This window comes from Cinclus cinclus, chromosome 3 (genome assembly GCF_963662255.1).
Source record: "Cinclus cinclus chromosome 3, bCinCin1.1, whole genome shotgun sequence".
Classification (NCBI taxonomy): Eukaryota; Metazoa; Chordata; class Aves; order Passeriformes; family Cinclidae; genus Cinclus; species Cinclus cinclus.
Genome location: NC_085048.1, coordinates 32,040,617 through 32,067,284, shown reverse-complemented (window position 1 = coordinate 32,067,284; position 26,668 = coordinate 32,040,617). Strand labels below are relative to the sequence as shown.

Below are 26,668 nucleotides of genomic sequence, written 5' to 3'. Positions count from 1 at the left end.
AGGTAGCAAAGGATACCCACCAGTTTCTACTTTGGAATATGTAGCAGGTGAACATTACAGTGAATTCTATGAATGAGTAGTATTAGGTAGAACACGGTCTTGAAAGCCAGAGAGACTGTGCATGTTTCTTAAAACCCCCTCAGGTTAAAATAAGAGGAAATAGCTGGTTTATGCTGTAATAGGCTGTGTATTGTCTCTTTGGGGAGCAGCATGTTTTGAGTTACTGAACAGAGTTGTTGTGTAGCTCACACCTTCAGAATGCTGTTGGAGAAACACTTGACATGGTGGCAAAGTTGATTGACTTTGTTCCCAAGCTAAAGCTTTTTGTGGGCACCACCTTAGAAACTGCATCAGGAGCAGAGGTTGGATGTTGCAAGCAGTTTTGTTTTTACTGGATCACTTCACTGATCCATTTCACAGCACAGCTATGCAAAAATTACATCAGCAAAGCTAGTGAGGGAGGGAAGGAGCATTTCAAGTTGAGAGTTGCAGCTAGAGAAAATGCTTTTGGATTTATACCCTCCACTAAGCATGTTTTGGAGACTTTGCTGTTCAAAACATCAAGTCCAAATAAATATATTTGGTGCCTGATACCATCTGGATACAGTGAAGCAGCCAAGGATTTATCAGTACCATACTGCTCAGGAGACTTTAACATCGTATTGGTTTAGTAATATAAACAGTTGTGTTTGATTTGGCATCTGCTGAATTGCATGTACAGTGTGTACTAGGAATATCTAAGTAGGGTACATCCTTTTGCTGAAAATACTTTATATGGAAGAACAGGAAGTTTTGTGTCCTATGCCTAGAAAGTAGGAGTAATTGCACCAACAGAGAGTACGTTTGTAATTGAGCTGCTCTGTCTGAAATTCCATCTCTGATACTCGCCTTCCCCAGGTTTATTTATTATGTGAAAAGAAATTATTCATCTAGAAAGTTACTTTTGAGATTCACAGAAATAAAGGGTTGGTTTAATTAGAGAAATGTTGTGAGAAGAGATACTGTGTGGCCTTCCAACATTTTGTTGGATGGTAGATATGTTTTATAAGATTTGGGGGGGGGGGGGGGGAGATATATTTCAAATATGTTCTCAAGCTGTACAAACAAGTAAGAAAAAACAGTAGTGCTATATTTAGTTACACTTGGTGTATAAGAATAGCACATACCATCCCATTTCACTTTCTGAATAGTGCTGTTTACAGATATCTGCCCTATGTCTTGAGGAATGATGGAAGCACCAGAGAGATGGGGTTGCAACTTTGCTTTCTAAATATCCAAATACAAGGCATGTTTGTTGGAGTTTGTTCCGCCCTTAACACGAGAAAAAGCACTTTTGTCTGGGTACTGCAACAAACATGCAGAAGCAGGAATTCATCAAGAATAACAATATTATTTCCTGGGAAAATACATGAATTCTCCTTTCTTGAGATACCTTCCCAGTTTGTTCTTCTAACAGAAGATGAAATGCTTAGAACCATTTGCTAAATAAAGAATATTTCACTTCTGGAAACACTGTGTTGAATATATGTAGCGGTTTAACAGAAACACTAAGTGTAGCAGAGACTGTTTGTAGCCTGTGCACCTTTTTTTGTTTTGAATCACTGGAATGTATGGGAAACAATCATTTCAGTGTTGAGACTGTAGTGTAAATTTGCCTTCAGATGTGTCTCAGTACCCCCTGCTCCTTTTCCTGACAGATTCTGACAGTGCCTAGAAGAAGATTCTCACTGCTTTCTTGCAATTTCTAGGTGCTATGTGTTTTGTCCCCAAGAGGATATTATGCATATTGAATACTCTAAAAACAGGGATTTAAAAAAAAAAAGTGGTGTTGAGTCCTTCTCCATTTAAAAAAATTAAAAATTTCCACATGACACTGAGTTCAGTGCCTGTTAATGTAGAAACCTGGCAAAGACTTCTTTATGTTTTATGATACAAGAGTTTTGGAAAGCAGGTAGAAATACAAATATTAGTGTGTTTATTTGTATATTTTAAAACTTACAGGGATTTCTACTCTGCTTTTTTTGTTGCTGTTGTATTGGACTTTTACATTAAAGCTATCTTTCCTTTGTGCTATTAAATGGAAATCCCATGTTGGGACACTTTGAGGGTCTTTTATTTGGCATACATTGTACTACAAATACAGCCATTTATCAGATCTTTGCTCTAACTAGTTTGTGGAATCTCTGTTTTGTGTTTCAAATACATTCCTTGAATATATATTTATGGGTTTCAGCTTACTACCTCATTACAGTGATGGCTTATAATAAAAGCATTCATCCATATGGTATGATATAAAGCAAGATCAAAGTAGAACTGTTAGACTCTGGATGTCTCAACCATGGAAATTTATACTGGAAGGATTGGGAAAAAAAATCACTGGAAATGTCTCTTTTAGATTGTTCAGGCCTTTGTAAGGCTATTTTTTTCAGTGATACGGAAGCAAACACCAGAACCTTACCAGAACAATAGGACTTTTCCTTCTAGATTATATTTCTTGTTCAAAAAAGATAAGCTAGATAGTGAATTTCATGATACTTGATTGCTAACTTAGGTCTGTCCTGCAGTGATGTATAACCAGGTGGATTAGTGGAATTCTTGTTCCTGCCATTGATTTGCTCTATGGTGCAATGATAAGTGGATGGTTTTGTTACTGATTTTGTTGGTCTCACTCACATGTAATTTAGGGTATTTTGTTCACACAGAAAATAATGTTCTAGGTATTTTCCTGCTTTTTCCTGTAAATGTTTCTATAATAGCTTTTAAAATTTTCTTCCACTTAATTTTTTCATAATCCATGACTTTGGCAGGGAAACAGATTGGAAAGTTAGTATTTGTTAGCATTTCAGCTCCTCAGACTCTTTGTAGGATAACTGTCACATTTCACTTCTAGGTTTACTATTTCCGACAAGGTCATGAAGCATACGTAGTAATGGCTAAGAAGAACAAAATATATAACATTAATCCCAAGAAACAGCCATGGCATAAAATGGAATTGCGGGTAAGACTTATTTTTCTTTTTTCTTTGTATCTTAATAGCTCTTAATATTATAATATTGGGGAAAATTTAACTTAATAGTCAAATGAAATAAGACCTTAAACTGCACTACTTTTTGTATCAGCTTGAGCAGATGAGATGGTTATATTTCATAGCAAAATATTTTTCAGACATACTGCATTGTGAAATGATTGTTCATTGTGGAAGGCTAAATTTCAGATTCTTGATTTTAATGTGATCTGGCAGAAATATAGTGCATTCAATATACCCATGTTTTCATGTTTCTGAAAGCTATTTCAATTAACTTCAGTGGTGGTACATAGTATTTTGCTTTTTCTAGGAGCAAGAGCTAATGAAAATAGTTGGGATTAAGTATGAAGTGGGATTGCCTACTCTCTGCTGTCTTAAACTAGCTTTTCTTGACCCTGATACGGGTAAACTGACTGGAGGAGCCTTCACCATGAAGTAAGGAAAGCAGTACTGTATGCAAATTGGGGGTTTTCTTGGACAGGGGAGGGCCATGGGGGGTGTTGAGGTTAAAAGTTAAATCATGACATTAATATTGACCTTGTGCTGTTCAAGCGATTTTTGAAGTGCTAAATTTTTTAATGTAAGTTCTTTATGTTATACTTTTTCTGTTTTATTGCTTAATAGTTATGTGTTCTGTTGTAATTAGGTACCATGATATGCCAGATGTCATAGATTTCCTAGTTTTGAGGCAACAATTTGATGATGCAAAGCATAGGCGATGGAATATAGGTGAGTTGTGGGGAAAGTTGTGTGCTGTGGTTTTGTTTGGTTTTTTAAATGTCTACCTATTTTTGTGATAACTTTCTTAAAAGTAGGTTATGGTAAAGAAATCCTAATAGTGTGCTGAAGTCAGAGGGTAAGCTCTGTCCATAGTTAGCTGGGGAGTTCTACTTAGTCCTTGACTAAAGTGGCAGTAAGTAAGCAAAATAGTGAAGGTGATCTTTAAAAGAAAGTGCAAAGAAAATTTCAGTTCTATATTTGCAGAGAGAATAGTTAGGAAAAGGTTTTAGGAATGTGATGTTTATTTCTAGCTCATTAGTTCTTGATAAGCTGGTAAGTTCTATAAGTTCTTCTGATAAGCCTATATATTTTTTGTATCTCTCCTTTTTTTTTTTAATTGAGGGCCTTCATACAACTGCATTGCTGCTAGGATTATTTTTTTCCAATTTCTGAAATTTCTGCTGAAAACATGGGAATACTTTTTCAAAAATTGCAAATTGACGTCTAAATTATACAAGAATGCTCTTTCCATGTCCTTATACTTTTTGAATTTTGTTCTATACCCTGTGGTTTAGCTTCATTGAAGCATATATAGTTATAATTCTCTGCCAAGTGATGAGGGAATGACTTGGATTCTTTTTACTTTGCCTGTGCCCAGTTATTTCAGAGTGCTGGATACTGGAGCAATGCCCATGACCCTCCAGTCAGATCTGTTTCCTAGTCATCTTTTCCATACGATGATAAAGATCACTTTTTAGCAATGGAATGAATTAATCTCCTGCCCTTTGATATCCTTAGGTTGTGAGCCTTAGCAGTAGATATATAAATTACATGATGCCACAGGAGTTAAGTTCCATGTCATCTGATGCTTCATACTATGAGACAGCTCATCTTCAGTTCTATAGGGAATTTGGTAAAGACTTCAGATCTGATAAGATCCAATAAGAAACATAAACCTTGATATCTTCTTCGAAGTCCATTTCAGCTTAAAGATCTCATAAGTGACAAGGTTGATGAAGATCTAATAGGTCACTAAGCTATGCTATTTCCTCATGGATATGGATCTGTGGTCTTGTCCTCCTCTGCCATGCCATGTTTTTGCAGAAAATCATGGCAGCAACAGAAGAATGATTGATTGCCACAGTTTGTTTGTGAACAGCCTATCCAGGCTTCCTGAGCTGTTACTGTATTTCAAGAAATTTGCAGTCTGGAATGAATTGAAGCTACTCTGGAAGTACTGGAAGTACCAGGACCTTATATCAAGCTTTCAGTGCTAATAATGTGAATTTCTGTTGTTGTATAGGCTTAGTTTGTTTTTGCGGAAGAATATTTGCTTAATGTTTTTTTAATGTTAAATTGATATTAATGTAGGAATCCTTTTAGAAGGAACAACCCAAATTTGAAATCACAGGTTCTTATTTGCATTCAGATTCTATTTATTGCATGTATTTATCTTACTATAGTTTAACTTCAAGTTTAATGCTTGGGTTAAGAGCTATTCCAGTAGTATTCCTGGAACTTCAGCTGTGTGTGTTAGGTGTGCATACCTGTCTCTTGCATAGCAGCCACTGTGAGTTCCACATACATTTTTTGTTATCTTAAAGTAAGCATTATGCAGGGATACTCAGTTCTGGAAAATCGCACTAGAGCCGCCTTCTTCTGCGAGATCTTGGTCTGCTCTCTGCATAGATGAGGTAGCACAGAGGACATGGGGAAAGTAGTGATTCAGGAGGTGATTCTTTCACTCATGTTGTTTTCTCCTTTATCATTCTGTCTGTAGGAATGCTGTGGCTCTTGAGAACATGAACCACAACAAACCATGCCTTGTATTTGGATATTTAGAAGCAGCTACCAGTATACGGCCCTTTAAGTGGTTTTGATCTGCTTAATGTCCAGCTCAGTGAAGTCACTGCTAGTTGTACCTATGCATATTTCTTTGCAAAACTGATCACTAAGGAAGGCCATATTGGAAAACTTTAAATTTATAGATCTTCAGAAAATAAAGTATTATTTTAAAATAAAGCATCAACCCTTATTTACATTTCTGATCTTGCATTTCAGATATTTCTGATTTACTTGGTTCTATTCAGCACAATTAAGACTATTCATAGAAGCCTTATAATTGTCCTGAATTACTTGTGATCCATTAAATTTAAAATTTAAAAAAAGAATGCAGTAAAGAAAGCAGATAATTTTTGAGAATATATTTACTTCTTATTATTTCAGACAACTTCAGCATTTATTTCAGACTACTTGTGCAAACATATGGGCAGAGGGTGGATATTGAAATGGAACAAATACTGCAGCAGTTGAGAGTGTGTATACATTCAAATCCCATGAACATAAAAATGTGTAGTTCTTGGAATCTCATGCTTAAATTACATTTTTTCTTGTACTGAACAGAATACTACATTAAAATTGTTTCTTAATTTTGTGGCATGTGTTGTAGAAAATGTTAGTATTTATGATGGTGTGTAATACGTGCATTCTCATGTGTAATTTTTTTAATTAATGCTTCTGACCTTTTTTCTCAGCTGTGTGAATGCTTTGTGGTAGTGAAGTCATTGCAAGTCATAGTAAATTACTTTGGTAACCTTTTTGAGCAAGCTTTAATAAATTTTATTCTATTATTAGTCAGATTGCCTGCATAGTAAAGAGAATAAACCTCTTGAGTTATATTTGCATTGCTGAAAAAGCACTTCAGAAACTAAGGAGGACAAGCTCAGCAGCTTGTAAAATAATTCCCATACAGAAGTGTCATAGTGCTCAGTCATTTTAAGGTAGCATGCAATATTTAATGCAAGTAGATTTTAGTCTTAAAGGAGTCTTAAAGCACTGAAATGTCTTACCTTCTATATGAAATTAAGAAATAAATTCATAAGTAAAGAATATGTAGGTAGATTTGCAAAATCATTATTTTTCGAAAATGTCATATTAACTTTCATTTTGGTTAAAAAACAATCTTCAGAAGGAATTTGATAATTTTGTTGGTTTTTTACTGAGCACTGACTCATGCTTGCCTGCTGAGGCTGTAAATGTTCAAAAGGATTTCTGTATTCAAGATCAAGCCAGATATATCTAAAACTGCTGTTCTGGGACGGTAACATGCCTTGTATTGATGGAATTATTTTGTGTTCTTACCTAGGTGACCGTTTCAGGTCAGTGATAGATGATGCTTGGTGGTTTGGAACAATTGAAAGCCAGGAACCTCTTCAGCCTGATTATCCTGATAGCTTATTTCAGTGCTACAACGTCTGGTTAGCAAATTTATCTTCAATCTTTTTTATGTTAATTAGTTACTTCGTTTGAAGTAGTGACTGAGAAACTTTCATTAAATTCAGTCATGCATCTCACTGTACCAGTTTATGATGCTGTTCTGCCGTGTATAAATTAAAGTTTTGTTACAAACATTAAATAATTACATTGTTGAAGCAATATTAGTAGATAATTTAAGTGTTGTTATTTTTAAGCTGGGACAATGGTGATACTGAGAAGATGAGCCCTTGGGACATGGAGCTGATACCAAGTAATGGTATGTTACCTTAGTAATATAATTTGTTTTACAAGTGTATCTTAAGGAAAAAAAAAAAGGTATATGGTTTTACATAAACAATTCTGTTTTTTGGGGGGACTGGGAGGAAGGGCCACAAACCAGTTGCATTTGAAGAATATCTCTAAATCAATTACTAAACTAAAAGTGAATCAAGATAAAAGAACTGTGAAACAGACATGCTAGATAAACTGAGTGATGTTGAAAATAGAAATAATACAGAAATTGCTATAGATAATGTTCAGTTAAACTTAACTCTTATGCAATTAGAGAGGTAAACCTCTGCCCCAGGTCAGCTTGAGGAAACTGGCTGCTCTAAGATATGTCAGCATTTGTGCAGACATTCAGTGCATTGCAGATGCAACCTGTGCCTGTGAGAGAGTTTGGTGATAGCAGGATTCTTCTCCCCCTCTGGCCTAGCACATGTAGCAGATTCACATGCTGCAGAGTGGACAGCACAGCATGGGCATTGTTCACATGTTCACAGACAAGCAAGTAGTATTTCTTCTTCCATAGTTTTTTGGTTGGTTGGGTTTTTCTAAGACTTCATAGAACTCGTGTTAAAAAGCAAAATAGAATGAGCATTTTTTCCTTGTGTTTTCCAGAAAATATTTAATAATATTGTCTCTCAAAAGTAGCCATAAATAATTCTTTATTATTTTAAATTGCAATTGTGTTAATTTCAACTTTTTATTTTGATTCAGTCCTTCTTTTAATAGGTATCTCTTTGTCATAAGTAAAACACAGGTGTTAGTGATGACACAACTAAAATAAATAATTAAAGTAGACCACCCCGTTTACTTTTTAGTAGAGGCCAATCCCTGTTGTCTTAAGAGAGGAGAAACCATTTTCAGATAAAGAGTAGCTACTGATTAAGAGAACTAAACCTGAACCTGATATTTGCTATATTCACAAATATCAGCATTTATTGTACCTTCTTGAAAATTAAGAGGACTGCTTAACATCATACTTTGAAAATCTGCTGTTATAGTACCAATTGTCAAATAGGTCCTCAAGGATGCTAAAGTGATAACACTATTAATTTGCATACTCAGGAAGTATGGTTTTAGAATTTGAACTCAAAACTGACAATGTAGAATCAGTACCTGGAGAATGTTTTAGCAACAATATCAAAGCTAACTTAAACTCCATCTGGAAATCATCTGCCGTTCCTTACCAAAATAACTTATTACCATGAATGTTGGCTTTTAAACACAGAATAACTCCATAACCAAAACACAAGTTTTAACTGTGATAAATGAGTCTTAGTTGGTTCTAAAATAGTTTTTGCAGTTAGCTGTTCGGAAGGGGATGAATCTTCAGAGAGGACCTCTACACCAAATTGCATTGTAAGGATTTAAATGTAACACAAAATAATATACACAAAGGATGCTGGATACATCCTAAAATGTCTTTGAGCAAACCAAGAGCTATGCATTTGTAAAAATGATTTCATGGTATCTTTGATTTACAGGTATATGTATTACACAAGATGAAAACATTTATGTTTTATTTAATTTTCATATAACATTCCAGCTGTATTTCCAGAAGAGCTGGGAACTAGTGTTCCTTTAACTGATGATGAACGTAGAACACTGCTCTACAAACCTTTGGATGGAGAGTGGGGTTCCAGGACCCGAGATGAGGAGTGTGACAGAATTATTGCAGGGATAAACCAACTGATGACTCTAGGTAAATTCTGAATAATATGGGAAATATTTTTGGTTTATATTTTTCAGACTACGATCATGTGCACTTATGAAATTACCAAAATGAATGTGATAAAATACATTTAACCTCTTGATTAATTGGAAGAAAACTTTCTCATTGAACAGTTTTCAAGTTTGTTTTTTTTTTTTTTTATAGTGAGTACTTTATAAAATCTAAATTTTTTCCTTTTTCTCAAGGTAACTGTTGCTTTTTGGTAGATAATTTGACATGCTAGGGGTTTGGGTTTTATATGTTAAAAGCAAGTACTTGATTTTTTTAACTTCAGCTATCAGAATCTCCTGTTGGGGTTAAAATTAAAACTGGATTAAGTGAATATTAACTAAATTATGGACAGATGGGGGAAGAAAAAAGGCATAGATTTACTTAGATAATGAATATCTAAGTGTGGATTTTCACTGTATTGGCCTTTTCTAATTCCTGATTTCTTCCCCACATTTCCTTAATTACACGAAATGTTGAGGGAAAAGTAATTGATTGCCTTAGGAAAGCTACTTGCTATTTGGTTGTGGAGCAATTACTCTTTACAGACAGCTTCTGAAAAAGTAGTTGTTAAAATGTTTAATGCATCACTGCAAAATATATGTGATCAAAGACAGATGTCTGGGTGGAGATCCATCAGTAAATACAGGCTGAATTATACATTATCTGTATGTCTTTATGGGGATCAAAAGGTTTTCATTCAGCAGTCTTAGGTTTTGGGCTAACAGTGCTCATACATGAAATACAAGAGTTACAGATACTTTAACTGATTTTTGAAGCACTTAATGCAAGGTAAGATTTATGTTTCAGAAAAGCCAAAAACCTCTTAAGTCTTCAAATAATTCTGATTACTTGTGTTATCCCATATGGTTTCTTTGACGATATGCTGCTTAAGAAGCTTCCTAAACAAAGGAGTTATCTGCACAGTGCAGTAGAACAAATTAGACTTTTATCAAAAAAGCCCAAAAAACAACTGAGAAAATGAAATTTGAGCTGTTTTTGGTGTGCCATTTAAGAGTAATGGTTTTGTATTTTTCATTAAGGTGTATAGCAGACCACTTAGTTTGGGATTTGTCTATAGCAGGTGTGGTACATATTGGTACAAAGTAACAGTTGCTAGAACGTTCAAAAGAATAAGTAAATAGCTTTTAAAAGAAGAATGTAGTTTTTAACAGCAGCATATTGTCTGTTTTTAAAGACTTTTGAGACTTTTAAAGGTGATTTTCTGGTTTTGTATTGCAATATGTTTTCTTGAGATGTAAGATGTTAGAATGCTGTGTCTAAGCCCTCATGATGATTCTAAATACAGGAGGGAAAAAGCAAGGCTGTTCAGGTGCATAGATATAAATTGTTCAGCAGTCATCTAGTACTATATTGGATTGGTTTTGGAAGACTGCTTTTAGGTAGGGACAGGAGAGAGTGTTTCTGTTTTACTTTGAGCATGGATTTTACCCACATCTTACAGAGGCTGAAATAGCACTGTAACTTTTATGGCAGGAATTAAATGTATTGCTTTGTTTGAAAATATGATAACAGCAATATAAAGTGAAATGAAATGGGCCTATGCTGTAAATAATGATACTGAATGTCTTCATCTGTGTATAATTTTTATACTTTTCAAACATGTATATTTCAAATGTGCACTTGCTGTGCCTTTGGGGAGTGTGGTGCTTCATGCATAACGGAATGGGCCGTGCAGCAATGGGATGTACAGCACACCTCAGCAAGCACTCTAAATAGAGTATCAAAAATCATTTGGAATATCTGGAGGAGTTACTGTTACTTTTGGAAAGCTGCTGTACATTTCAAGCATCAAGAAATGGCTTATGTTGCAGGGGGGGTGAATCTTGAAACTGCTATGGAACTTTGTGGTATATAACACTGTGGGGTTTGTGGATTTTTTTTGTTTCTTTTTTCATCTAGATATTGCTTCTGCATTTGTGGCACCAGTGGATCTTCAAGCTTACCCAATGTATTGCACTGTTGTGGCATATCCCACAGACCTCAGTACCATTAAGCAGAGACTGGAAAGCAGATTTTACAGGTTAGACCCAAGTCTCAATTCTGCTGTGATGTACCGGTAGCTCTTTGTCTTGTCATGCCAAACTAGGAGGTGGGCACGGGTGTGTGTTTTACTTTCTTTCATCATCTGTCCTTGATCTAGGTTTCCATTTTCTAAAAGTCAAAAAAGAATTGAACATCTCCAAAATGTACTTTAGAACTACATGGCATTCAAATTCCTGATTATGCAAATTACTTGTTCCATGTGAGATTCAAATTGCAGGGTTAGTAGAGTGACTTTTAGTCCAAAAGTGTACGTTTCCGCTTAATTTTTTTAAAGTACTTTAAAAATAATTTTAATAAGAGAAACCTTAAAAATATCTCAAGTGGTTTTTTGTCCTAATATGCTTTAAAAAATGTTCTTGCATCACTTAAGCAGCTATGCAGAATCTGACTTCTGAAATTATTGCTGTTGAACTTCTGAGTTGTACAGCAACAAAACTAAGTTTATACTTTTTGATATTGTTTTGATGTTTTCCTAAACTGTCACTGCAATTGCTGTGGGTTTTTTGTTTGTTTGTTTTAGTATATATCTACATAGGAATGCATTTCTTGAGTTCTTGTTCTATTCCTTGTTTTAAAATCAGTGTCATTTTAGTTTCTCTTGAATAAATATGGATAGGATTTTGTTTTGGGCCAAATTTCAAAGTTTATTATTAGTGCTTTATGTATGCTAAATGAAGATGGAATTCTAAACTAAATTTGCTTTTCATTTTCAAAAAAGCACTTCTGGTTTTTATCATTTTATTGCAATATTGAATTCCTTGTTTATTGTGTTGTGAGGTAATCCAGCTTTCTCTTCTATAATGTGCTGCTTTGCTGTGAGATGGAGAGAACTTCTTGCTGAATTTTGTTTCTCTTGTCAAAAGAGTAAGCAGTTATTTTTGGCACTCAGCTCACCTTCAATAAATTGGACTTTATTGCTATTTTTTATTGTTGAGGCCTAGACAGATAATAAGCAACCATACTGCTTTGTGCTTTTCAGTAATTTTTGATTTTTTCTTTTTGCATTAAGTAGGTTGTTCAGATCACTTGATTTTTGTTAATTTTTCATGAGGTTTTTGTTACCTTAAAACTGTTAACTTTTATGCTGTCAGAGTCTTTACTATATTTTTTTTTTTAGATTTAGATCTATTTTTTTCAGTTATTCAGCTTTTGTGCATCATTTTTTGTAATGTGGCTATTCTATAGTTAGATTATTAAATCAGGGGAAATCTGATTGTTGTCTACGTGTCAGAGAAAGGTATACTCTATAACATTTCCATTACTATTTTGTTAATCTTTAACTGAGTTCAGAGGCAATATAGGATGGGTTGTACACATCATAAAGGAATAATAAAAGCTGAAGTGTCTGTTACAGCTGAGTTTTCCTGACGGGTGCCGTCTGTCTGTTCTTAAAGCCATTTGTCTAGATTACTACAGAATAGAACATGAGAACGGGGAAGCCAGAGGAAGCTGCCTGCTGCTGCTGCTCACTTAGGGCAGCATATCCTATGTGCACATTTTCTGATGTAATGGAAAATAACAGTGAATGAGAAGAAGGATGTAACTTTTTTCCTCCTGTTCATATACACTGCTAGAAATTGTCCTTCTTTCTTTTTCCTTTTCTGCCACCTGTTGGGTACAGGCGCCTTTCTTCGTTAATGTGGGAAGTGCGGTACATCGAACACAATACTCGCACGTTCAATGAACCCGGAAGTCCTATTGTCAAATCTGCCAAATTTGTCACAGATCTTCTGCTACACTTCATAAAGTGAGTTGCTTTAGGAGGTGTGTTGTTATTCCTATCTCTTACCGTGGTAAGAGCCTTTTCAGATCTGAATTTTAAATTGAAGTAGTTCTGCACTGTAAATAAACTTATTGTCTGCAGTTGGGGCAGAATAGAATAGAGCTTATGTTGACAAAGAATTCATAAGTTTGCAGAACAAGTTCTGTCATACATTGAGTGGCATGGCATTTTATTTTGAGAGACTTCCTCCTAAAAGATAGAAAAGCATTTGAGTATATCTTCATGGAGTTACAGATATATTAATTGGTAAGTTAGGAGTTCTAATTTTGAGTTTGAATCCTGGCTATGTAAACATAATTACGAAATCTAGATTACAATTTATAATAGGTTTGAAGATGATGTTTTATATGTATGCAAAGTAAAAATTAAAGGCTTTGTAGTCAACTGAAGTTGTAGCTGTATTTCAAACTTTCTGTTATTATCTACAGACAAACTCAGTGACAAATATTTATGATTTTTCAGTCAGTTGACACACCTACAGACCTGAAGTTTGTAAGAACTTACTGTGCACACTGCCTTGGTTTCCTTGTACACAATGAGCACTGCTGTTTCTACCTTGTAGACACAGCAAGATACTTCATCAGTTTAACAAAAATTGTGACATTTTTAGTGATTTAGTTTGTCAGTGTTAAATTTAATCTAGTTCTTTGTTTTTTATTTTGTGTGTTCTTAAAAAACATTAGAACTCTTTTTACTATTTGGAAATCTAGGACTTTAACTCAGTAAATAAATCTTCAGTTTCTTCAGTGCCTGTGATTTCTGATATTTGCTGGAGAATGTAAGACATTTAAATGCTTTAGATGTTAAAAATTTTAATGAAATATGCCATTAGGAACAGATATATAGCTAAAGGGCTTTCTGTTACTAATTTTGTTCTTCAACATCTTTGTCCTACATGGGTTTTTTTCTGATTAATTAAGCAGCTCAGGGTTTTTCAAAGTATATGTAGCTCAGAGTTTTTCAAAGTGTGTGTTTTTAATTGGCTTAGCTAAATTAGTGGATATTCTTATTTAATAATGGCCTATAGCTTGAGTCTATTAATATACTAATTTAAGAGAACTAGCATGTCACGTAAAGCCCAGACTTTATTTTTATGGTTGTAACTGTTACGTAGAAGGCCTAGACAATGGAAAGAAAAGCCCATGGTTCTAATGAAAATGAAATATCTAGATGCCTCTGAGAATCTACATCTTAAGTAGATATCCAAGTATCTTAAAGATCTGAAAATGGGGGGGGGAGGTGGGTGTTGCAGTTAGTTTGTCTTTTTATCTTCTCTCACAGCTGTTCTACTTGTGATGGCAGTAGCCCTTATTATGGATTCTGATTCCAGTGCAGAGTAAGGAATGTTTAGTTACAACTGGTAAAAGTGTTACAAACCACTTTTCTTCCCAGTGGTTTGTATTGCTACATAGTAGAGCAACTTTGAGCTTTCTGTTGTAGAGGAGTTTTTATATGTGAATCAAAAATTGAAAATCAGTGTGTTTTGCTGGTTTAATTAAGCAGGTTTGCACAATAACAGTGTTAGTCCTTACACACTTGCATTTCAAATGCATTGTGGGTGCTAAGCTGAATTATTAAGTTGCACTTTTGTACAATAAATATACTGTAATGCACCTTGCAAAGCTAGATGGCCTCAAACCTTTTATGTAGCATAGGATTAGATTTTTCTGATGCTGACAAATGCATGGTAAAGGATTATGTTTTTTTAATTTGAAAACATTCACACTGTTAAGTGATCTATATTTTACAACTTTTTGAGCGGATGGTTAGCTTGACTTATTACTTCAGTTCTCTTAGTATTCATATAGCACTAAACACATTCTCATTTTATTTGGGAATGGCTTCATAAATATTTTCTTTTTCCTAGGCAAATTACAGTTGATTCCACAGGTGATGGTAGAAAATAAATGTCAGCTTTTGTTTCTTTTTACAGAGACCAGAGCTGCTATGACATAATTCCTTTATATAATGTAATGAAGAAGAAAGTGTTGTCTGACTCTGATGAGGTAAGTGGTTGTGTCTTGGGCATTGGCATTGATACACTGGAGAAACAAGACTGCTGTCTGTCCTGTGGAAGACCAAAGAACTGGTTTCAGTGACTGCTGGGAAGTGGAGTGTACTTTTCTAAATCGGTGCAATGTTTCTTGTCAGCTGGGAAGCTGGTTGAAAATCCAGCTTCCTCTCTTCCTTTAGTACAGAGAGCTTTAATAGTTTGCTGGAGTGTCCTGTTTAGATTTCTGAGAGGTTCTCAAAATTGACAGTCACATGAAATGCTTCTCAGAGGGATGGAGATAGGGCTGTAAAGGCTCAAATTATAAGTTTAAAGTATAAAAGAAATTGCCTACTCATATATGCTTATATTTTTTTAACCTTTTTGTGCGACTCATTATCTTGCTCAAAGGAAGAAGAGAAAGACACAAATGTGCCGGGGACTTCCACTAGAAAAAGAAAGGTAGGTGTTTTAAAATTTTTTAGTTTATATTTTTAGTGCTACAATTGCTAAAATGTATTTGTAAACAATGGAATGTAATATTTCTAGTATTGTGTAATGTCAGCTTTTTGGAAGTTCTGAACTTAGTGACATGTTGTTCTTCCGAGCTGTTCATTGTAAAACATTTCTGTCTGTGCTGCTGCATGTTGTGAATTAGTTTATATCCTGTGGGTAGCTTTTCCATTAGATCTTGTAAAAGTAGCTAGTTTATTTAATATATACCAGGCAATATTGTCATTTCAGGATCATCAGCCGAAGCGGCGGCTACGTAATAGGGCACAGTCATATGATATTCAGTCATGGAAAAAGCAATGCCAGGAGCTGCTCAATCTCATTTTTCAGTGTGAAGACTCTGAACCATTTCGACAACCAGTGGATCTCCTTGAGTATCCAGTGAGTATTTTAGAAGAAGACAACTGGTTATTATCCAATTTTTAAGTGGTGGGTTGTTGTTTTTGGGTTTTTTTTAACTTTGTCCATTTTTTCAGTTCTTTCAATTGAAACTTCAGGCAGCTGTAGTAACAGAATTTTTTTCAGCACCCAATTGTCACTTGTATAATAATGTTTACTGACTTTTTTCAGCTAATTTCAAAGTAAATAATACTTCTCTGCTCTCTCAGATACTTTTGTTAGAAAATATTTTATATTCAGGGATGCTTATGTTATTAAGTAAATTACAGCTTTTGCAATTAAGATGTCTTTCCTTTTCTGACTGAAAAATGGTCATATATATGAAATGCATATATTTGATTGTTGCATGTGATATGTTGTCAGGGATCATTTGCTTCATTTCACAGTATGAAAACTAAAAAATTATATGAAAACTTCAAGTAATAAAGCAAAGATTATGCTAGCTTTCCTTCTATCATATTTAAGGTTCTGTAAAATATCACTCCCGGGTGATTAACTTGGGTGAAATTAACTGTCTCAATTAGAGAAAATAAATGCTTCTATTTTGGAAGTCACTAGTTGATCTGTCTTGACACTGCTGCAGCCACTGGGTATCATTATTTTTGAAGTAATCTAAACTTTATGCTGTGGCCAAGTACAAGTGGTCCTGTGTGCTTGAGATCCTCAAATGCGCTGATGGAGAGCACTCTACTAGGCTTAGGCATGAAACACACTGCTCCCTGGTGTCACAAGCCTGTTTAACATGCAGAGGCACTCCAGGTTCTATTTGCACTGATGGATTAACTTATTTTTTTTTGGTTAAATTTGGTATTTAAGCTTTTTCTCGTATGGACACATCTCTTTGTCTTCCATAGCATGGAAAAATTCTTCTGTCATTGGCTTGAGTTGGGTCCTACCTAAACCTGTGGAGTTTTTAATACTTCATGACATTCATAAATTGTCAGGTCTCCATTTGGGAAACTGCTCAGGTTTCAGGAAGGATGTGATAAGCCTCTGACCAGGTTCAAGTATTCAAACTTGGTATTTAAAGCTAATATGTATCAGTCTTAGTCCTAAGTTTGAGCTGCTAAGCCACCCAGAAGGTTTGTAGGCACACTTTGATATCACTGTTACCTTCATGTCATTGTGTCAGTAATGCAGCCCTTAGGACACAAAATTCTGAGCTCTGCATTTCAGTAAATTGGTTTATAAAAAGAATTAAATCATCTATCAGTTAACTTCTAACCTTGACCCTTCTGAGTATGTCTGCAAGGAGGTATATTGTATATTTGTGGAAAGGACCAAAATGTCTTTAGCAGTCTTCCAGTTTAAAGAGGACACTGTTAAACAGGTTTATCAAACTCATCCTAATGAAAATGATATATTAAGGCTTGGGAAAAAATTGTAATAAATTGCTTTGCTATTTCTAAACAGGATTATAGAGATATTATTGACACTCCTATGGACTTTGCTACTGTTAGAGAAACACTGGAAGCTGGTAACTACGAGTCACCAATGGAGTTATGTAAAGATGTGAGACTTATTTTCAGCAATTCCAAGGCCTATACACCAAGTAAAAGATCAAGGGTAAGATTTTATTATTTTCCGTTGTTGTTGTTTGAAAGAACACTTATATCTGAAAAATATAAGACTGAAAAAGCAGAGAGACAGTGTAATTTGATTGCTTTAAAAAAACAAGTTTAATTATTTCTAATCTTAAAATACGAGTATTTCTGGGAAACTTCTACAGCTTTGTATTTGAAGAGAAAGCAATGTGTGCTCTTCAAATACCAAAAGTTCTGATGTTCTGCATGTGTGTTTCAAAAGTAAATATTAGAACGTGGGTCTAAAGGAGAAACCACATGGAAGAAAAGTTCAGTAGAAGCAGGATTATGAGTACAATAGTGAAATTTAACTGATATTTTGGGGAAGAAACCAGATTTTCAAAACAAACACACAGGGAGCCCCCTCTACTTTGACAGTTGTCCCAAACTGAAATATCCAGGTATCGACAGCAGAGGATGTTGAAATTCTGTGCTGTTCACCACTATGCAGTAGAATTGTAATGAAGCTCAGGATTTCTGGGACACAGGACAGTTTACATAAAGTGTCAGCTTACAAAGCTATTTGTACTGAGATGTCCTGCTAGTAATAGGTGCTGTATCTGATAGCAGTTAAATTATAGATGGCTATTTAAACAGGTTCAAGGCTTCTGTGTAGCTTTTCTTCTACTAATATGTGTTAGGTTTTAAGACCAGAATTATTAACAACTTTTATATTTGGCTGATCTAAATAGCAAGTTAATCATTAGGACTTCATTGTTTTAAGATTTGGGCACAAATTTTTTAGTAGGTGACTAACAGGATCAGTGATTACTCTCCAGTCAGTAGCAGACTGGCCCATTCACTGTTGAGGCTGCCACACCCCATAAAAGAATTGCTGTTTCAATTGCAGCAAATGGCAGGGCTTTTGGGGCAGGTCTAGATTCTTTCATGGTTTTTCTTTCTCTCCTTGGCCTCATACCTGACATTAGCTTTGTGTGGTTTCATAGATTCCTTGGCCATTTTCATTTCTTTCATGTTTCTTGCAAACAGACTGGTATAGCAATAAATTTGTCTTTTTTTTGTTTTGCTCAGAAGTAGAGTGGAAGGTTCTTATGTCATGAGTTTTAATATTCTAGATAAACCGATGTGCTTTCAGTGCATGCAACATGTAGTTGAATGTGATGTTTTAGTATGTCATGCGCTTATATTTTTAGCATCTTTGTCACTGATGCTTTCTTGAACAGTAAACCCAAAGTCATCAGCTTCTTTTTGTTAGCTGGGCACATCAGACAAACATTCCTTTGCATATCATCTCCAGTAACATGTGCAGAATCTGTCAAACCTATTGAGTCTTGCACACAGATGGTTTGGCGTGTCATTAAGTAGGAACTGGTTCAATATTGTCTCTGTGTTTCATAGAAGGTGCTTTGTCTCCTCAAAGTACCTAGACAGGTTACTTTAGTGTTTTTTATGTTTCCAGAATTAATAGCAACTTGTGGAGAGCGATAAGCCCTTGGCACAGGAATCCACTGTGCTCCATCAAGGAGTGAGGCCTGAGGGCCAAAAGGACCTAAAATACTCCCCAGAGATAGGGCTCCCAAGTGGGTCCCTTTATAATTGTAGCAAGAAGAGAGTCTCTGTAAATCATCCAAGTCTAGAGATAGGGGAAAAAAAAGGTGCAACTACATAAGTCAAATACATTTATTGTACCTGTTGAGGCCAACTTCCTTGTAGTATCAATTCATATATAAAAGGAATAGACTGATGTTCAAATATAGGATATAAGGATGCAACTTATTAGAGCAGAAAATAAGATTTCTTGACCCTAGGTATGCTACAGTAAAATTACATTAAGGATGTCTCTTTGTGATTTCTATTGAAACTAGAAAGGGATACATCCTAGAAAGGCAACTTAAAAACTGGCTTTTCCAATTTTTCCTTTTCTGTGTCATCTTCAGTTACGTCACACTTTTCAAAACCTTGAAAATAGTTAAAGCAAACCTACACATGGGTTAGCATATATTTGTTGAGGCAGATTGTAAATTTTCCCTGAAACATTTCTATATTAATTACTTTTTACTTTTCTAGCTATTGTTTGGTGATAAATAAGTAAAAAGATTCTTTGGAGAAGTATAAAACTTGTTTACTGGCTTTTCTTTTTTAGATCTACAGCATGAGCTTGCGCCTTTCTGCTTTCTTTGAAGAACACATAAGTTCTATTTTATCAGATTATAAATCTGCCCTACGCTTTCATAAAAGAAATACAATAAAGAAACGAAGGAAAAAAAGAAGTAGAAGCAGCTCAGTTTCCAGTAGTGTTGCATCCAGGTACATTAATTCCCTTACAGTATTCATGAAATGCTGTGAAATTTTGACGTACCTAAACAATAAAACTTAGTGTGTTTTTTTCTTAATACTTCCTTTACTATTCCCTATATTGCAGAATGGTAGCTTTGACATGCAAGTCCCTATGATGTGGAAGAGTTTTAAACTTTACTTAGAGCTATCCTAGTGTAAGTGCTTAAAATTCAAATAACTGCTAAATGTGTACAGTAAAACAGCATCGTTAGGATAGTGATGGCATCATGCTTTGTCATATAACTATAGTATTTATTGTAAAGATTCACTTTCCAGAAGCTCACAACTTACATGAATTTCCACAGTAAATGCCATATTTTTAACATACTTCATGCAGAGGTGATTGTTTTTCTCCCACAATCTCAGACACTAGCATTTAATTTTATTTATTCCTGTAAAATGACAAGGTGGTCATCCAGGATACAAATTGTTACTCCTTTTGCAGCCCTGAAAGGAAGAGGAGATTAATAAAACCTCAGCTGAAGGCAGAAACCTCTGCCACTTCATCATCTTCTGCACCTGCACGGTCGACAGCACTGAGACACGCTCTGCCTCAGATGAATGGAAAAGCTGCTGAGGCCTCCTCCCTTGTGCGGACTCGAAGCAATAGGGGGATAACAGATGTGGCTGTTACAGAACAACCATCTACTTCTTCAGGAGCAAAGCCTTTAACTATAAAGCCTTTAATTACAAAACCTAATACTACTGCAGGGTCAGGAAAGTCAGGCAAGTTGGGGTGTTTTGGGGTTTGTTGGATTTTTTTTTTTTTTTTTTTTTTTTTTTAATTAAGCCATGAATGTTTTTAAAGATAAAACTGTCTCTTTGGAAATGTAATATATTTCTGTCAGTTAAGACTGGTTCTGTTTTCAAACTGATGGGCCTTTGAGGCTCTTCAGAGGAAAATTAAACAAGTTAGTCTATGTTGTTTTATCTAGGAAGCTTTCTCCCTTTTGGATCGTTGACGCAAATTGTTTGTAGTAGAACATAAGTTCCGTTTTTGCCCAACAAGTCTGAAGAGTAGAAAAAAATGACTTGGTAATTTTTTTTCTTTTTATCCGTCTAGTACTGGAGAATTCAACCAAACATTCCAAGAACCAGAATATTGTATCAAACCCTACCCCATCTGATTACAGTCATAACACTAGGAATAACTCCACAAGAGAAAATCCAGAGAAAGAGAAGCAAATCAAGCGCAAAGTAAAATCTTCCACCATTAATCCACAAGGTACCAAATTTCTCTGGAACTTCCTCCCCACTCTGTGTTATTGATGTCATGACTGTAGTGTTGTACTTTAGTTATGGTAATTTGGAGGTAGTGAAATTAGAATGCATTACGATTTAGCAGAAATAGGAAAATCTAATGGAACAACTCAGTCACCATTAGTTTCCTTCTTGATGAATTAGTGCAGTTTTGACTTCTCTTAACACCATTTCCATGCTGTGATATTTTCTGTCTAGGTGATTTTGAGTGTTAACATATCTGTACCTTTATTTTAAGTTATTACACATTTCATGTTAAAAATTCCTAAATTCCAAAGCAGACTTCTGCATGGCAACACTTTAAATCCTGTATGTTTAATCACATAAAACTTCTGTGGGTTATATTTGGGTCAGTAGCACTGAGTGTGATGGCATTCTGTGCAGCAACAAGCATAAGGATCAGAGGATCCCAGTTGCCGATTCATTTCTTAGCTGAGCAAAAAAACCAATGCAGTGTTTACTGCTTCTATTTAGTATATTTAAGTGGCCTGGGTGGACATAGTTCATGCAATTTCCTGAGTGAGCTTGCTTGGTCTTTTGATGTCAGAATACCTTAAAATTCAAAGCTTCTGTAGAGGCTGAAATAAGATGTCCTAGTCAGAAAGCTTTCCTGTTTATGAAGGAGCTTTGAACTGTTAGGAAGACGCTTAAAGCAGGTAGATGCACTAAACATCTTTTCTCTGAAAATGGGGACACAGTAGTCTTCAAATTGGGTCCCATCTAATTAATCTCTCCCCACAGAGTTTTTTCTTACTCATCCATGCTTCTGAAAAAGTAGCTTGTGTTCTGATAAGTTAATCATCTGTCCATTGCTTGTAAGCTTTCTCATAAAGACCCCAGCTGTTCCCACACTGCATGGCTAAATATGCAGCTGCTATAGGATGGGATGTTTTGGTCAGGTCAGGGGTTTCTGAATGTTGTTGTCATGGTCCCGTCTCCTTATACCCACTCCTAGGACAGAGGGGGCCTGTACTTTTAGTGCTTGATGATGTACATTCAAACACAGCAGAAGCTGTGTGTGGGTGTTTCACAAAGGGCTGCTGGACCTATCATGCTGGCTATGAGCCTGCTCTCAGCCATGTTTTAGGCAAGGGCTGTGGTGTCAGAATGTCTTCCTAAAAGGTCCAGTGACATGCTCCTCTGAGGAAGTTGAGTACCTCTCATGTAATGAAAATTCATACCCTGTGAGTCTCCAAGCAACTACATTCTGCTTTATAATTGGCTATCTGTTAGTGTGAGAAATCTGTACAAATTTGATACAAAAGATGCTACCTCAGGTTGAAAGGAAACTTCTGTTTCTCTGGAGATGACTTACTGTGAAGCATTCCCAATCCTTGCAGTAATGCTTCTTGAGCAACCTTTTGTTGTTGAAGATACAAATTCTGAGATTTGCCCACTGGTGGTGTATAAGCTGAGAAAAACCCTTCAGCTGTTCCTTTTTTTTTCCTTCTTCTCCCCCCTCCATTTTTCCTGGCTTTTTTGTTTCTTGGGGTTTGTTTTTGCTTGCAGCTACCATGTGCTAAATCCAACTACAAGTTAGACCTCATTCCATACTAGAATTAAGCTCTCTAAGCTCAGCTTTGGGTTTCTTAGATTTTGACAGATTGGCAATCACTGTGAATCCTTTCAGATATTTTAGTAAGAGTTTTTATTAAGACAGTGTGAAAATGAATGTAAATGTAAATCTGTTACGTGATGTGTACATTTCTGTATCATTTCTTTTACAGCAGATTGCAAGAATAATGCTTTGGCATCAGGAAGCATTCAGGTAAATGGACATGGAGGACAGCCTTTGAAACCTCCAGTTAAAAGAGGTCCAGGACGGAAACCCAAGGTGGAGACTAATAACAGTAGCTGTGAAGTGGTGGTGCACAAGAAAAGAGGGAGGAAACCAAAAAAGCTACAAATTGTTGAACAGCAAAAGGTTGCAGAGCAGAATACAATCCAGACCACAAGGGATATACCAGAGGAAGCCTCTGTATCTACTGCATGCAATTCTCTTTCTGAAAATAATGTGAAGGAAGACTTGTTACAAAAAAAAGGCCGAGGGGGTAGAAAGGCAAAAAGGAAGATAAAGAGCCGCCAGCCAGGCTCAGACCTCTTAGTTCCTTCAAATGTTAAAATGCAAACAAGAAGCAGGAGGAAAAAGACACATGAGCCTATGGAAGAGAGTTCGGAAGAGCTCAAAGATTCTGAACCTCACATGAGAACTAGAAACCAGGGTAGGAGGACAGCCTTTTACAATGAAGATGACTCTGAGGAAGAGCAAAGGCAGCTATTGTTTGAAGACACCTCCTTAACTTTTGGAACTTCAAGCAGAGGTAGAGTCCGAAAGTTGACTGAAAAAGCAAAAGCTAATTTAATTGGTTGGTAATTTTTACCAAGGGTTTTACTTCAGAATGCTATGAAGCAGGTACAGTTAAGGAACAGCAGAACAGACTTCTGCTTCCCTGCTGCTATTATGGGTTAGAAGAGTATGTTCTGATTTGGGGAGAAAAACTTAGCAAAATGATAAACTGAAAGAACATTCTTTGAAAGAAATATATATTTTAAACTTTTGCTATTTATTGCCCTCCAAATAGGTTATACATTTCAACAGTCATTTTGTTCACAGTTGAGAATAATTGAAGCAATTTCTGACTGACGTACAGAGTTCAGAGCTACTCTGCTCAAGTAGTATCTAATATCTCTACACAATTGAAAAAAGGTAATAGAACTTTTAATTGCCACAAATTGAAAACAGAAATCTATTTTTGACCAAGCAAGGTACACTTTGATTGTAAAGTCAAGTCACCGAGGAAGGTAGACTTTGGCAAAAAGTGGCAGTAAATTCACTTGCATTTCTATTAAATAATACAATACCAAACTTTACTAATCTGAAAATGTTTAATTTCAGTTGTGATGGATCGTTCAGCTTCAAAAGAAGCCTAGCACAGGCCGTTGTTTATCCAAGTTCTGCCAAACATAGCAAAAATGTAATCACAAATATATATATCCACATTGGAAAAAGTTTGACTAACGTCTAATTTTTCAGACCTTGATTCTTGTATCAATCACTAAATCTCTGTTTATTGTGCCAAAGACTGAGAATCAGTGCAGTGGAAAACCTTTTTTTCTTTTTGAGTGTCAGTACAGCATACCATTTGCAGTGATAAAAGCTGTGTCTTGTTTTAAATAGTAAGTTGTTAACATTGTTCTGAAATGTATCCTTTTTGGTACTTCTAGTAGAAAATAATGCACTGGTGGGGTCCTTTGACAGAGATGTTTTAGTCTAAATGTATAATTGGTTAAAGGATTCAAGGAAATTACAGGACAGGTATGGAATTATGATGTTTACTTTCTGATCCAGATTGTTGTTTCTACAACTTTAGACATACTTAAGAGGCTGAAATGACCTACAAAGAATAGTGTATGTGTATATATTGATATATACATAAACACATATGTCTAAAATATTACCCAGGTATAAATTTTTTTCAGGATTTTTTAGGTAGCACTAGAATTGAAAATTTTAAAATGTCATACTTTATAGTTTAATTTTAGGGGGAAGATTGGTTATTTTCAATTATTAGGGTTAAAAGGCCAAATCACTTTTTATGCAATCATGTTTTATACAGTGGTCTCATTGCACATTGTGTTTTTCTGCACTTTTTATGGTATATCACGCTGACATATGTCAATATACACCCTAAAGAAAAATTCCATTTAATGATTGTGCCTTGTATTCTATTATTTCTTGCATCCTTACTAAAATTAAGTTGTCTATTGTAAATGATAACTATATGACTTAGGGGAATGTATTGTTATATGTACTGCTCTGGAAAAGAAAAGCAGTTATTTATTTGTTTATGGTACATTTAGTTATTTTATACCTTTACAAACAAACCTTAATACCATTTTCTATCACTTAAAAAAAGTATTGTCCAGTTTCAACGAAAAAAAAAGCATTAAGTAGTGATATTTACTGAGATCTGGTATGGTACAAAAATGTAACCAAAATTTTCTAGTTATACTTTTTTGTTTTGTTTTGTTTTTACACATCACCTGCAATGTCTGGAAGGGAGGACATGCAGAATTAAGATCGTAAATTTGCACAGATTCTGTATATGTATTTGAGGCCTGATTCTTCACTCTTTATTTTCTTACCAAAAAAAAGCCTAAAAGTTTGAACAAAGAATATTGGTATTTGCCACCAGGAGTAATAGAAATATGCTACTGTGGATAGCACAGTAGTATCCACCATACCTAGTTTTAGGTAGTTCATTTTGCTGTAAAAAATGGCTGATATATTTTCCAGATTCTCTTTGAATTGTTATGGATTTGGATTTGGGGGCTAGGGATTAGTTTGCATTTGATTTGTCAGCATAGTTATTTTTTCTAACAAGTGTTTCTTTATCATCCAATTAAAATGGAGTCACTAAACATGTGGTAATAGAACAAGCTACATTTGTACAGTTGCAGTACAGCTTCACAATTCAAATCTGATTGAGTCTACTTGTTAACTTTGTCAAATCTCACTGATGAAGGCAATCATTTAAAAATGTGTAATTTCCTGATGTTATCTGCATTGTAATATATAAAATAGATTATATCTGAAATTCTTCTTCTGTATTTACTCCGTTTGTAATGATGTTTTTTATATGGCATGTTTATGTATATATTTATATATCAAAAATACCTTGTGTGTAAGTTTTGGAGGCTGAAATAATCTGCGTTCCCTTAACAGTAGGTAGAAGATTGTACTTCTTAATTTTATGAGGATAGAAGGCCTTACCTGCAGAACATGGGTACTGCTTCCCACCCAGTAATATTGGTGACTTTAGCCAGTAAGTTTTTGATTCTTATTAGGCACATTAATGTTTTTCCTTTAAAAATAAACTGCAGATTGTTTGGGTCAATTTTTTTAATACAAGCAATGCTAGAAATGTATTAGAAATTAATACCAGATTTATTTAAAATAATAATTTTTATAATTTAATTTCACTAGGTTGCAAACTTTATTTATGAGACTTTAGTCACCATCAGACTATTTTGTCTGGGGAAACATTTCTTTTTTGAGGTGGTTGTGAGATACTGTATCAATACAGAAAAAGAGCTTTTGATTACAGAGTCTTAGGTTTTTAAATGTGAGCAATAAACTATTGGTCAGTGTTCTGAAATAATTTAAGAACTATAACTGTATGCATGTTTTATAATGCCATCTCAAGTACTTAACAACTGGTTCAGAAAATGGAGTATGAAAACCTCATGTGCTTGTTTTACATTTGCATTGTAAATAACATAGCTTCATAGTCACATACATACAAATGATCTGGCTGCAATTAATTCACTTTCATTCATTAAATTCATTTATATTTTACATGGATATGAGGATACTGTTCTGGTACTTCTATGCTATACTGGGAAACGTTGAAATTGGTATTTGCTGCTGAGTGGTTTCTCAATAACAGTGTGTTCTTTAACTACCAATGAGGAAATACTTCTGCTTCTGTCATGAGTGTGCTCTAAATGTTTAACAGGAATCACTGTACCTGTGCCTACATACTTAACAAGTCTTTAGCCACTTTGTTTCTGTTGTTAGTGTGTTCTCTGGGAACTGAATTGAAATTTTACCACTGTAATATTCATTATTATTGTCAATACTGAACTAGAGCTCTTTGTCACTCGACAATGACCAGTGATACTTTACAGAGAAATGTCTTCCTCCAGTGATTCGACTGCTGTGATAAAGATTTACAGATGTTTATTTGTACAGTGTCTGGTTTGTACC

At 35.1% G+C, this 26,668-nt stretch overlaps 1 protein-coding gene across 1 annotated transcript in view; it reads left to right on the top strand.

The window, feature by feature from the left end:
• Positions 1-23,296, top strand: part of PHIP (pleckstrin homology domain interacting protein) — a 101,311-nt gene extending 78,015 nt beyond the window's left edge. The window contains exons 25-40 of the mRNA XM_062489830.1: positions 2,891-2,998; positions 3,336-3,460; positions 3,672-3,754; positions 6,891-7,002; positions 7,216-7,277; positions 8,832-8,987; positions 10,929-11,049; positions 12,694-12,819; positions 14,789-14,861; positions 15,257-15,307; positions 15,590-15,739; positions 17,171-17,323; positions 19,445-19,608; positions 20,084-20,364; positions 20,702-20,899; positions 22,626-23,296. Of these exons, the coding sequence (XP_062345814.1) occupies positions 2,891-2,998; positions 3,336-3,460; positions 3,672-3,754; positions 6,891-7,002; positions 7,216-7,277; positions 8,832-8,987; positions 10,929-11,049; positions 12,694-12,819; positions 14,789-14,861; positions 15,257-15,307; positions 15,590-15,739; positions 17,171-17,323; positions 19,445-19,608; positions 20,084-20,364; positions 20,702-20,899; positions 22,626-23,272 (2,610 nt within the window). The 3' untranslated portion in view covers positions 23,273-23,296. The remainder of the gene's footprint in view (positions 1-2,890; positions 2,999-3,335; positions 3,461-3,671; positions 3,755-6,890; positions 7,003-7,215; positions 7,278-8,831; positions 8,988-10,928; positions 11,050-12,693; positions 12,820-14,788; positions 14,862-15,256; positions 15,308-15,589; positions 15,740-17,170; positions 17,324-19,444; positions 19,609-20,083; positions 20,365-20,701; positions 20,900-22,625) is intronic.
• The last annotated feature ends 3,372 nt before the right edge of the window (positions 23,297-26,668 follow it).